The sequence below is a fragment of the Cryptomeria japonica genome, chromosome 1, assembly GCF_030272615.1.
Source record: "Cryptomeria japonica chromosome 1, Sugi_1.0, whole genome shotgun sequence".
Taxonomy (NCBI): domain Eukaryota; kingdom Viridiplantae; phylum Streptophyta; class Pinopsida; order Cupressales; family Cupressaceae; genus Cryptomeria; species Cryptomeria japonica.
The window spans coordinates 603,536,459-603,549,623 of NC_081405.1; the positions used below are offsets into that span (position 1 = coordinate 603,536,459).

Genomic DNA, 13,165 nt, shown 5'->3' on the forward strand with positions numbered 1-13,165 from the left:
ACAAGCATCAAATGAATGGGGAGCAATAGGAAGATAGAGCAAAAGGCGAACAATTTCCACCGAAGAAGACAAGACTAGAGCAAAAAACAATGAAGAAAGAAAAAATGGTTTGTTGGTTTTAATGTTGCAAAGGAGAACTTTAACAAGGTCTCTATTTGGATTAGGCTTCCTCTAGAATAATGCAACAAAGATATCATACAAGGTATAGTCAATTCTTTTGGTCATTTTTTATCTATTGACAATGTCACAAAATCTATAAAATGTTTGCATTTTGCCATATTTGGGGTGTACATTGATTTTGATAAGGTTTTGCCAAATATCATAAAACTATGTTCCAAATTTCGCATTTTAGGAGCAAATCATACTTTATGAGTCATCCTCATAGGTTCACCTTCATTGCCATAAAGATAGGTACTTCTCCCATTCATGTCAAGGCTTCAAAGAGAAACACCATATGCAAACAAAAAGTATAATTGTGGGAAAGAGGTTAAAAATATTGTTAAAGAATGATCCATTTTAAGGAATGAATGAAAAGAGTTGGATTTAAAAATTGTGGGGACTTGTTGGAAACTCTTGAGGGTCTTTCCTTGAAGGACAAGAGTACCAAATTCTGACTTTGTGTTCTTTGGTTATGTCTAGTTATTCTTCGAATTATTGGTCATCAAGTATCAAATTTTGAAACCTCTTAAAAGTCCTTTAGAGAGGTTTTGACTCAAACCTCCTCGATTGTTGTTTTGGTTATCCCTTTGTTATAAGTGTTTGTTTCTCGACGGACTTTCTAGTTTTTAGGTTCTTTTTTTTTTGTTTGCATCTCATGTTGTTGTTGCCTTTTCTTCATGTGCAAGGTTTCAGAAAACCTTTAAAAACCATCCTCCAATTCATAGCTCCAATCAAGAGTGTTTACCTAATCAAAGACTATCAAGAACCTTAAAACGAATAGGTAACATATTTCATATTTAACATGATTTCAAACTTTGCCCAAAACAAAGTGTCGTTGCAAATTATATTAAACATTGACGAAGTAATGTTTGTTGCATCTAAGTTTGTTAACATATATAGCCAAGTGGCATCTTCATTATAAATGGGAATGTATCCTTATAAGGTAACCTTCAACTTTGGTGCCACAATTAAAGGGCATCCTATTATAAAGTTGAAGGATTTTCACCCAATCTCATTTGTTGGGATACATTTACACCAACACCGAATGTAACATTTTACCTAATTTTAACACTTCAACATGTCCCCTATAAATATGAATCCAAGGCTCAACAATGTTAATTCATCTCATTCAACATGAAATTTCATCATTAACTATAGCCAATGCTTTAAACAAAATACTAATATTAGTGTCATTTAACATTAATCATATCAATGAAGTACAATGCATTGTTAAAGTAGTCACGGAATATACTCTAGTGGCATTTTAATGTTTGCCTACTCTAGAGAAAAAAATATGAACCCAAAACAAATACATTCAAGAAAAGAAAAATGTCTAGTATAATATATTCTTAAACATTTAAACCATCGTGAAACTCATATAATCACTTCAATAGAACACACCACAACAATCTTAATTAAAAATGGAATAAAAAATTTATTAATAGACCTCGAATAACATTACTCAATTTCTCAACCATCATTGATACACATTGAATAAAATTAATAAAGCACTTTTGGCCTATTTTCTTGTTCCTCCTCTGTCAACTCTGAATACTCATACCACGTGGATCCTAATTTGCCAATAGGCATTGGAGGTCTAACAAAAACCTCAACTGGCTTAGGTACATGAACAACTAAATGTATATCTCCATCACCTTTGCTCAAGATGTCTGAATTTGTTGCCTCTACCACATCTTCACTTGATCTTTCTTCAATTCCAACCCATCCCAAACCAGAAATAGCAATATCACGTAGTGGCCTGTAATGAAAGAGGTAACAAATGAATATGCATGCATTTCATCTTTTAAAAAGATACAACTATGTTTCAGTATAATGAAAAGCATTTGGGGTCATTACTATAACTTGAAAAAAAAGTCTTCATTCTCCATGTTTTCAAGCAACACCAATAGTCATTAGTCATTATGCCTTAAATTACATGATTATAATAACCGATTGAAATATACAAAACAAAATGATATATCACATCTTGCTATGTTAATAAATATGATTACCAAAGGGGGTGTTGGTATATTAGATGTGAGAGGGTAAGAGTCAAAACGCTTATGAAATTTAAGCACAAATCAAATTTTCAAGCATTCCTTAACTCAAGAATGGAAGATCTAGTTAGAAGTTGAATTCTTCAAAATTAATGAAAGATTGTAACCAATTTCTGTATAGAACAAATAAATTTTGATAAAATTAAAAACCTATACATTAAATAACAAGGTTACGGGGAGACGGGTACTTGGAGATGCTGGAGACTGGTACCACCGGGTACTTGGAGATGGTGGAGACTGGTACCAGTGGTACGACTTTTTTTCAAAAATAGGAGATGGGGGTACTTGGAGAAGCCAATTTGTTTTTAATATAATTTAATAATTTCCAGAAAATATCATGACATAGAACTTTGAAAACAAGAACAGTGGTAAAATTTAACGTTAAATTTTAAATTGAACAAAAATTGAAATTAAAATTGCTTATATAGCCAATCTAACTGGCTTGTGCATCGGGAAGTTTCCAGAGACATCTCCGTCTCAAGGGGTAGGAGGTGCGTCTCCTGGTAATGTAGTTATAGTTAAATAACACTTTGAATTGCATTCATTAGACAATACCTCGATTTGTGCTCCACTTTTAAATTGATGTGATGGGTACTTTCGAGTCCCTTCCAATCTTTTGCTTTTTCCTTTCCGGTGGGAGGTTTTAATGCCTCACCAAGTTCTTCCTACACAAACATAAAATAAATCCCTTTTAGACCAACAACAATATGATGCACTCTACAAGGCAAACTATCAAAGCCCAAAAGAAATCAACTTCTAATAACTTCCGTAAGGACATGTTATATGATTTTATCAAATACTTGTTACAAACATATGGTCAGTCACTAATTGTGATAGTTTACCTAGATGCCTAATATCTTATAACCATAGCATGTTCAAATAGCTAAATCAAAAAGAGCTATTGCCAACCTTTTTTCTACAAAAGAGATTCATATTTAAGGGGAATTTAAAAAACCTCTTTACCAACAATAACTACTAACTAGCCAACTGGAAAAGAAAAATATTATTAGCACTTATATTGTATAATTATAACATAAAATGGTCATAGAATAAACGACAAAACCTTACAAATGGTCGTGACAAAAGCAGTAAGATTAGAAGAACTACAAAGAAAAGATATGGCAATTTTTCACATCAAAATTCTGTTCAAAGGAATTTTTTTTAGAAGTCAAACAGATCAACGTTATCTCCTAGGATTGTTGAACGCTTGTTGCATGCTTTGAGGTTCCCCGTGTTCACTTGTTTACCTTGCCTCATGCTCACCTTGCATCCAAGTCCCACCAGTAGCCCCTCTTGTTGGAAGGTTTGTATGGGGTTTAGGGTCTTATATGCAGAAGGGCTTTTCCACCAAGGTGAAGCCCGTTTTGCTGGCTGAGAATCGGGTAACAATCTAGGACCTATTGTGTTCCATTACTTCAGCCAACAGTCTCATTCACTTCTCCATGGTGATGATTTATTGTATTGATTATATCTAGAAGTATATGAAATTTTGCCTTGGCGAATTCAGGTACTCATTGTTGGAATATGATGTTGAGTTGACCATGTAATGGATAAATTACATCTAAATATTTCCTTGTTGCTTATAATTGTTTTCGACAACTTTGAGTAATAAAACGGACATCAAGCATTTGGTAAATCAAACGGCATGCAACTGTCCACTTTTTCAACAGTTGGCATGCAGATTCTGCCAGAAAATGTTTTAGATTTGTCATGCCTCATTTCCAATCAAAATCATTGTTGTTAGGTTTTTATTGCTGTTTTTTAGCAGCTAATTTTTTATATTCGAACGTTCTTTTTGCTGTTGTTTGTTCTTTTTTATATACAACACATTAATACACCCTACTTTGATTTATTTTTCTAATATATAGCGCCCAACTTTAGGTATTGAAATGTGGCATTTTTCTTCAGCTGTAAATCTTTTTTTTAATTAAAATATAGATGGTCCCTTTCTCTTATGGATCTATTATGAATTTGCAGATTTTGTACAAGCTATTCTATTCTTCTTGGCTGGAAAAAAACAGAGTTGTTTTTTAAATCTCCATTTTATATTAGAGGAGTTCGAATATTTTCTAGGTGGAAGTTTTTTGCATTGCAGATCTCTATAAAAATTGATCATGGCCAACACATGCAAATTGTCTTCCATTCCGGAATTTAGTAAATAAGATTATGATTACAGGAGTATCAAGATGATGACTTTGTGATAGGTAAAAATATATGGGAGTTGAAGCTGGTTATCAAGAGCCAACGTTCAATTCAGTGACAGGCGAGCTAAGAAGGATACGTGAGCTAAGAAGGATACCAAGAAGAAAAGCTCTCAATCTTTGTATCATATACAGTCCTTCTAACAAAAACATATTTCCAGTAATTATAGATGCAAAGTCAACTAAGGATGCTTGAAAGGCTCTACAAAAGACTCATGAAGGAAGCAACTGAATTAAAGTCCTAAAGTAGCAGACTTTGAAGAGAGAATTTGAAAATCTGAAAATGCAAACATCCAAAGATGTGACTCATTATTGTGTAAGAGTTAAAATATTTATTTGATAAAATGATAAATCTTGGACAAACCATGGTCAAAGAAACAGTTGTGAAGAAAATGTTAAGAGGACTCTTAACACTAATATGCAACCATTTTGCCATCATAATTGAAGAGAGCAAAGACTTGACAAACCTAGACTTTGATCATCTTGTTAGGTCTCTTATATAATATTATTGGTGTTCAAAATTTGGTTTAATTATTGCTGTCCAATTTGTTCAAATATTGCACAAAAGGAAACGCAAAAAATACAGAGCTTACAAAGTCATTAGAAAGAGACACTACAGAATTCCTTAAGTCTGTACTCACCTAGAGAAAAATCCCCAATTAAATTATGATATAATCCTTTACTAATCTATCAATAGCATAAAATATAATTGTCCCCACTAAACAAATACATAGGCCACGAGCCTGAGGACAAAATAGGCCATAACATATACTATGTTGTGCTTGGGTGCACAGAATTTGTCCATTGGCAAGATATAAATCATGTTAAGGTGTAATAATGTTGGTAATAGCATCAAAGAATATATGAATCCAATTAATAAAAAGCTTAATAACAGAGAAAATCATGTGCCCGAACAAGGTACTATTTGATATCAGTTCCTACACATTTTCACAATCATAGTGGATAATTTTCTAAGAAACCCACGCAATTCTCAACATTAGCTAAATTCCCATTCAAGATAAAATTCACATTTTGTGTAACATATAAATTCATATGGATAAAAATATTTGAGCACTAATACTCTTTCCAAGAAAACATACAAGCATTATTCATAATATGTTCACTGTGAGAGCTCAACTTACATGATAGAACTTGTCAGCTTCAGAACTAGGAACTACTTTAATTTGTACTCTTTTTGGACCATACATTGTTAGGTGTGTGTGAAGAGGCATCTGCAAACCATGTATACATATATCTCTGTTATTGAAATAAACAGTTGCCTTATCACTGTAACTTAAGCATACTCAAATATTTATGACTGAAACAAGATTTAATTTGCATGTCAAAAGCATAACCAATGGTAAAACTTACCTTAACTACATCTATTCTGACAAGACCTCCCCAAAATACAGATAGTCCATTAAGACCATTGACCCCAGATAAACCTGAATGCAATTTAGTTGCTGCTTTCAGATTACTTTCAGTATCAAACAAGTTCTCATCAGAATACTGTAGAGAGTTAACTGGTGTACCAGATGTTGCTTTGGATGTAGAAAACAAGTGTTGATTCTCTTTGTTAAGTGAATCAATAGAAATGGCAATCCCTTTTAGTCGATTTTGAGGTGCAAGCAAGGGCAAATCATCAGTGTGTACAACAGCTGCTTGCCGATGATGTAGGTGCACTCCAGGTGTATCATACAACTTCTAAACAAATATTTCCAATAACACCATTAGCATTTGGGTTCAATTCAATCAAATCCCTTATGAATCACAAAGTTTTGTCTTCAAAAATTATTCTAATACCGTGCTTACATTTTATTTGTAAAATTAATTTAGAAAACACAATCAATTTTCATTTTCCCTAAAAAACTTCAACGATCACTTTCAACAAAAAAAATACAGTAAGAGAGAATAAAGTAATGGACAGCATAGCATGCAATCTGTGTTGTTTCTGACTATCACTCTAAATCATGGAAGCCACAGCATTGACATGACATAACAAACATGTCAATGGAATTCGATTATCCAGATTTCAAACATGAAAACTTGGCAAAAACAAAGCAAACAAGTGTTAAATCGAGGGAATAAAAAGAAGACAGGAATGTATTAGAAAAAGAAACATGAAAACTTGGCAAAAACAAAGCAAACAAGTGTTAAATCGAGGGAATAAAAAGAAGACAGGAATGTATTAGAAAAAGTACAGAACAATTTTCTGAAGTCGCAAGTATTTTGGGAAATCCCAGGTTTGATTAAAAACTGGCATCGGAGTTCAAATCAGCATTGGAAACATGACAAGCTGCCATTACTCATGACTTTTGCTACCATTGTCTAAAAGAAGAGATCCACCCTTTAAATGTTTGTGCTATTTTTTTTAATTAGGTTTTAGCTTCTTGTTTTTTTCTTTCCAAGTGTTTGCAGGTTTTATCCAGACAGGAAACCACATCATTCATCTATTTAATCTGTTCCAATAAAAGCTGTGATGCATCAATTTGGGAGCACAAATTTCACTTCAACTTCCTTTTGTTGCCATCACTTAGCTCCTGTCCAAAGAGATGGACCAAGTTGGGATTTTATGTCATACCCAAAGGACTTTCAAGACTGCCAAAGGATGTATAACAAACTATAAGTGTAAAAACAAGATATCGCACAAAATCCATTGTCTTTTTCCTTACTCTTTTATTGCATTGCTTTTCCTACATTGCCTTCTTTTCTTTTGTTTTTTCCAATAACAGGAATAAAAGAAATTACAATAAAGGTGGTACAGTGGTACTCTAAGACCCCAAAGATACATTATTTTGAATGACAGTAAAATGGGAAAGGCTTTAATGTTCCCCTAGGAACCATTTTAAATCTATGTGGTATACTTTCAATGTTTTACCCCTCGAAGAGATTGTATACCCAAAAACAATTAATTGAATCCAAACTATTGCCTCGATTGGGGTATATGGGAGGTCAATGGCCTCTATTGACCTGCAAACTTGGGGCAGCTATCGTGCACTGCAAATATCACGTAAGGATGCTAAAATGAGATGCTCCTCAACTACCTTTGCATGCAATTAACCATCTCTAATAGCTGTTTATGACATATGTGATAAAGGACTTAAACAAAAACATCTCAAATGTGGAAATGACTGTTATCATACACGCTAAATACATTCAACACAATTTTACTCTAGAGAAACCTACAAATGGGCAGAAAACTCCAGGAAGAATGAACTATGGTTCCAATGCCACTAATCCACAATTGAAATGTTTTACAATGCCTTCAGTGGTCTTTCAATGCATCAATAGAATATCCTAAAATGAACGTAACCTACAACTCCTCACAATTGCACAAAAGGACTCCCCTCCAAGCACAGGTTCTATTCTTCACATGCAACAATCTAAAACTCGTTGCATCAGCCCCAATGGCTCGACATGCAACCTCTGTTGACAAAGGATGCCTGTAACATTTCCCTTGCACCTGCAACAATGTGCTCTTCTCTGCTATCAACATCCTTTACCTCTAATCTCAATGAAACATTCACATAAGCCTCAACTCATGCAATAAATGAAGGTGAAACACATACCCACCAACGAAGATCTTTGACATGTGCAAAGAGAGTAATAGATATTGAAACTCAAATGCCCAAGGAAAATTGACCAGAAAAGACAAATGTCAAATGAACTCTAAGAAGTTTGTGTAACTAATGATAACCATTGCTTCTTCTTCCGCCTATTGGAAAGATGCAAATGGTTGCACAATTATGGATAGCCACCATCAAGGGATATCCAGTATCCCACCACTATCAAAAAATTATCACCGAAAAATTGTAACCAACAATCATGGGAAGTCGTCATTATCACACAATCACCAATAAACTCAATGTCACTCATAATTCTGCATTCTTTGACTTGCTCTATTTCTCACAATACTCAATCACCAACAACACTCACATATGCTACCCTCTCTTGCAATATTTGTCAATTTTCTTGATCAACATGCCCTTGCCTTCCTGTCATACCTATAGTAGCATCTACACACTTTAGTAAAGCCTTGAGTGTAATGTCAACCTGTGGGGAGTTGGATAAATTGATACAAACAGATAACTCATATTGCAAAGGAGATCAATGGGACTCAAAAAGTACACTCAGATTTACAATAGAAACAAAAATAAAAAGAAAAAAAATCCAGTTCCTTCTAAGAAAAAATTGAAGTATCAAACCAAAGATAATAAATAGTTTGTTTTGTAGAACTTTAATGAAAGCATACCCCTGTATGAAATGCATCAATTGGAATGGGACCAAGTGTAGTGCCAGGTACAGCAGATTGTGTAGGTTTGTACCTCCTAGCTGCTGCAGCAACAACATCCTTAAGAGCCATTGTTTCTGCACTTAAAACAGTAAACATCAATCAACACATAAGCACTTAGGAAAACTTTTTTTATACAATTATTTTTCAGATGACTGCGTGAGAAGATGCAATATTGATTATAGTAAATTACTGCCAATCATTGTTAGTACTGCCATCAAATCAGTCTACAGATTGTTAGTACATAAGCAGCACAACTATCATATGAACGTAAATGGGTCAGACAACCCAATCTCAAACATAAATGAGGACAACTAGGCATGGAAGACTAAGTTCCTTGGTGCATTGACAAAGAAAAGAATTGTTTGAAGATGAACGAAAACATGGGAGAACCAAATACTAATTCTAGAAGCATGGCCAGAAAGATTAATACAAACAAATATCAATGCCCTAAATTCAAGAACCAGCTATTTCCATGTGCAAATTCTTGGCATGAACAAGGCTATTTCTGAAGCGGGTCCCCTTTTGGGTCCTATTCATACCTACTTAGTTATTTGTCAGTCACAAATTATCCTATGTCTCACCCTTACCTATATATAAAAGGGTTCTCTATGTATATTTGTTCCATTGCATTGTACTCTATTATACCAACATTGGCAATATAGGGTTTTTCATTGCTTCTATCTTGTATGGAAGGTTATTTGGTGTTGAAGATGATTCTTGCTCTTGTGAATCAGTAAATTTAGTGACTTCAATATGGTATCAAAGCTCTAAATCAACAAATCTCTTCTCTTTCTTGGAAAAGTTTTGCCAAAGTTTTCATATGATGCACCTTGGCCCAAATTTGACCTCACAATTGGGTCAAGAAGGCCCAGATCTATATGCATCAATAGTAAACTTGGTTGGGTTTGATATTCTTACAAATTTGGCATTTTTTAAGGGTTTCATAATTATCAGTTATAAAGTGTCTGCACAATTGTACAATACTTCACAGCTGGCTCTAATAGGCCCAAATATATATGGATCTGTAGGGTATGGTATTGTCGCAGATTAGACACTTTTGGAGGACTTCATAGTTCTTAATCGTATAATGTTTGTACAGTCATATGGTACGTATAGCGTTTGCATAATCATTCTACAATCTATAGCATATTCAGTGGAATATTCTTTATTTAAATCATCGTTGACTTTGTCTAGTGCAAATTTGTGGTTTTGGTATTTTATAGATTTTTATGTGTTTTCATTGGTTACAGGGTACAAGGTACACCTATGTTAGTATTCAGCGGAATGTTCTTTACTTACATCATAGTTAACTTTGTTACTTTGTCTAGTGCAAATTTGTGGTTTTGGTATTTTATAGATTTTTATGTGTTTTCATTGGTTACAGGGTACAAGGTACACCTATGTTAGCCAACAAACACAAACTACAAAGCACCAATCCATGGTGCAAGACCTTGCCACCTACTTAGGGCTATCAACTCTCCATAGAACCCCAAGTCACAAGGGCTAAGCCCACAGCTCCTAGCCCATGAATGCTATAGTCTTCAGGGGAGGGGGGGGGGCCTCCATTACAGTCGTCCCCCATTGCCCCCATCAAGATATCCACGGACAACGATGCCTCTACTGAGTTTCGCTACCCAAGTGTCACCCCACTCAAATCTTCCATTGTCGCTCTGCTTAGTTAGTGGCACCACCTCTCTAAGCCCTAGGGACCTGTAACAACCACCCCTGATTTTATTTTGAAATATTTTGCCAAATTAACAACAACATGCACTAGCATAACAAAGCAATCTGCTGACATTAAAGCCTGATATAAGTTTTCAATGTACACATTACTGCTGATACAATTGTTTGGAAGATAACCACTAACATGGTAGTACCTACTACCAATACAAGAAATAACACTCATATGTAAACACCAACTAGAAATACCTTGGAACCTGAGGTCAGAGTTAACTGTTGCAGGTCTGATAATGACTCCAAAGATGCTGCTGCAGGCAAGGAAACAAGAATATTTCATCCAGCACTGTTCCCAACTCACCATCCACACTCCCAAAGGTTTGAACTGAAGTTGCACCTCCAAAGTCACACCTCAAACACCTTGCAAACTGGTTGCTATGAATAAGAACAGGTCTGCTATATATTTCTGAGCATGAATTGGTCTGTAACAGCAACTTAAGCTACTCATTAACACAACAAACCTTAATAGAAATGTTCTTTGCCGATATATGGGTGCACTTCAGGCTTACGAAGTCCATAATTACAAATAGAGAAACAAGGTTTGTTTGTAAATTTTGGTCCACACCACGGAGTATGATAGACACAAGCCTAAAGAAAAGCACAACCTTTCACCCACAAACAGATGAACACAATGAAGTGGTGAACAAGACCTTACTCATTAGGAGTTTAATAATAAATGTCCAAAAACATGAATCCCTCTCTTACATTCAGCATTCTTAAAATTGCATTCTTCTATTAATAAGTTACCATTTGAAGCATGATTAGGATGTTTGCCATCTAGTCCGCTTGATGTAGTTTTTGATAAGCATGGAACAGCTAGAGAGATAATGAGGTGATCAAAGCATCAAAATTTGTTGAGAAGATTGGACAAATCCAACTCAAGATTTTATAACAATTGGGAAAGATGGAATAATAACCAATGCCCAAGGAAAAGAATTTACTCTAGGCTGGATAGATTCTATGCAAATAAAAAAAATTGAATTCAAAGAAGACATGGATGAGTATTCAATCCGAGCGATTCCTACTACAATGTCATTGTCATTTGGAGACTTGGATTAAGATCATTGACAATAAAGATGTTGCACTGTGCAGAAAAAACTAGTTATTCAAATTATATGCTACCTTACTTAAAGATAAAAAGAGTAGGGTGGCCATTCTCAATGTAAGGTTTCTTAATGTTCAGTTCTTTCAAGGTTCTGCTATTTTTAGATGGGAAAACAAGAAGCTTGTGTGGAAAAAAATCTGGAGGATTATGGGCAAGAAAAAAGCCTTGGATAAAAGAAAGAAGAATAGGTTGGAAGAGAAAATATTCTGTAGAAAGTGCATTACGGCAAAACAATCTGGATAAAAATCCAAGGAACCAGGATAGAGCTAGAATGTCTTGGCTTAAAGAAGGCAATAAATGGTCAACATATTTTTTCAATATTCTGAAAGCTAAGCAAAGCAAGGAATGAATTAGGAGCATTAAGGTTGATGAGGGGTTAAAAGAGGACCCCAAAGAAATAAGGGATAGCTTCCAAAACTTCTATAAGAATTTGTTTTCTTCTATAAAAAATAGTTTGAGTATAGATGCCAAAGCCATTTGTAGAAGAATCATTCCTGCCAAGCTTAATGAGAACAATCAAATGGAGATTGAAAAGATGATTTCAAAAGAAAAAATCATTAGAGCTATTTCGTCTTTAAAATTTGGAAAAGCTCCAAGTCCTAACGAGATTCCTATTGAATTCTACGAGGATAATAGCGAATGGGTTGCAAATGATCTCTTAGAAATCTATCGGGAAGCTTTGGAAAAAGGTTCCTTGAAGCCCAAAACAAACAAATGAGTGATCAAGTTATTGCCAAAGGACAGGGATAAAAGTTCCATAAAAAATTGGAGGCCGACTACCTTGTTGAATTCATCTTCTAAAATTCTGGCCAAATTGTTAGCCCTCTGGCTGTCAGCCAGCTTAAAGAAAATCATGTGTGTTAACCAAACGGGGTTCATCAAACGGAGATACATCTTAGAAAATCTGATCACAAGCTGGGAGAGCATGAATTAGACTAAGCATTCTAGGCAAAATGCAAGAATGGTGTACTTGATTTTGAAAAACCCTATGACTGAATTGAATGGGGATTTGTTTGCACAATGTGGAGTTCTTTGGGTTCCCAAAAACGTTATGTGACTGGGTTAAGGTGCTCTTTTACAATGCCTCTGCTCAAATTGATATAAATGATGTCCTTACTGACTGCTTTACTCTGCAGAGGTCTATAAGCCAAGGCTTTCCTTTAGCACCTGCACTATTTGTTATTGCTGCCAATGCTCTTCATCATTGTTGAAAAACTCGGACTCAACAAGCCAAAAGAAATTAAAAAACTCGAGACTCACGAAAACTCGGAGAAAAACTCGGCAATAACTCAGCAACTTTATCGAACATTTGAAAATACATTTTCTTAAAATATTCTTCAAAAACACACATTTATATCAAACTATTGTCTTTAAATTTTCTTTTAAATTATATTGGAATAAGCATATATTGATTAAATACTATTTAAATCACAATTATATTTATTTTAAATATATTCTTAAAAAATAAATTAATAATTATTAAAGTCTAATGTTTATACTTAATAGTATATAATTATTTTTATTTTTATTCTAAAAATAAAGCCATCTACTTTTAGTATGGACATCAATCAAAGCATCAAGGAAATTCGAAATATTACAAAAGCAAAGCCAA

At 34.4% G+C, this 13,165-nt stretch overlaps 1 protein-coding gene across 1 annotated transcript in view; it reads right to left on the reverse strand.

Moving 5' to 3' along the window:
* Positions 1-1,574: 1,574 nt before the first annotated feature.
* The window catches only part of LOC131048132 (putative nitric oxide synthase), a 132,479-nt gene continuing 120,888 nt past the window's right edge, over positions 1,575-13,165 (reverse strand). The window contains exons 8-13 of the mRNA XM_057981995.2: positions 8,670-8,785; positions 5,950-6,121; positions 5,789-5,862; positions 5,560-5,649; positions 2,772-2,881; positions 1,575-1,918 (exon numbers count right to left, since the gene is read on the reverse strand). Coding sequence (XP_057837978.2) covers positions 1,660-1,918; positions 2,772-2,881; positions 5,560-5,649; positions 5,789-5,862; positions 5,950-6,121; positions 8,670-8,785 — 821 coding nt within the window. The 3' untranslated portion in view covers positions 1,575-1,659. The remainder of the gene's footprint in view (positions 1,919-2,771; positions 2,882-5,559; positions 5,650-5,788; positions 5,863-5,949; positions 6,122-8,669; positions 8,786-13,165) is intronic.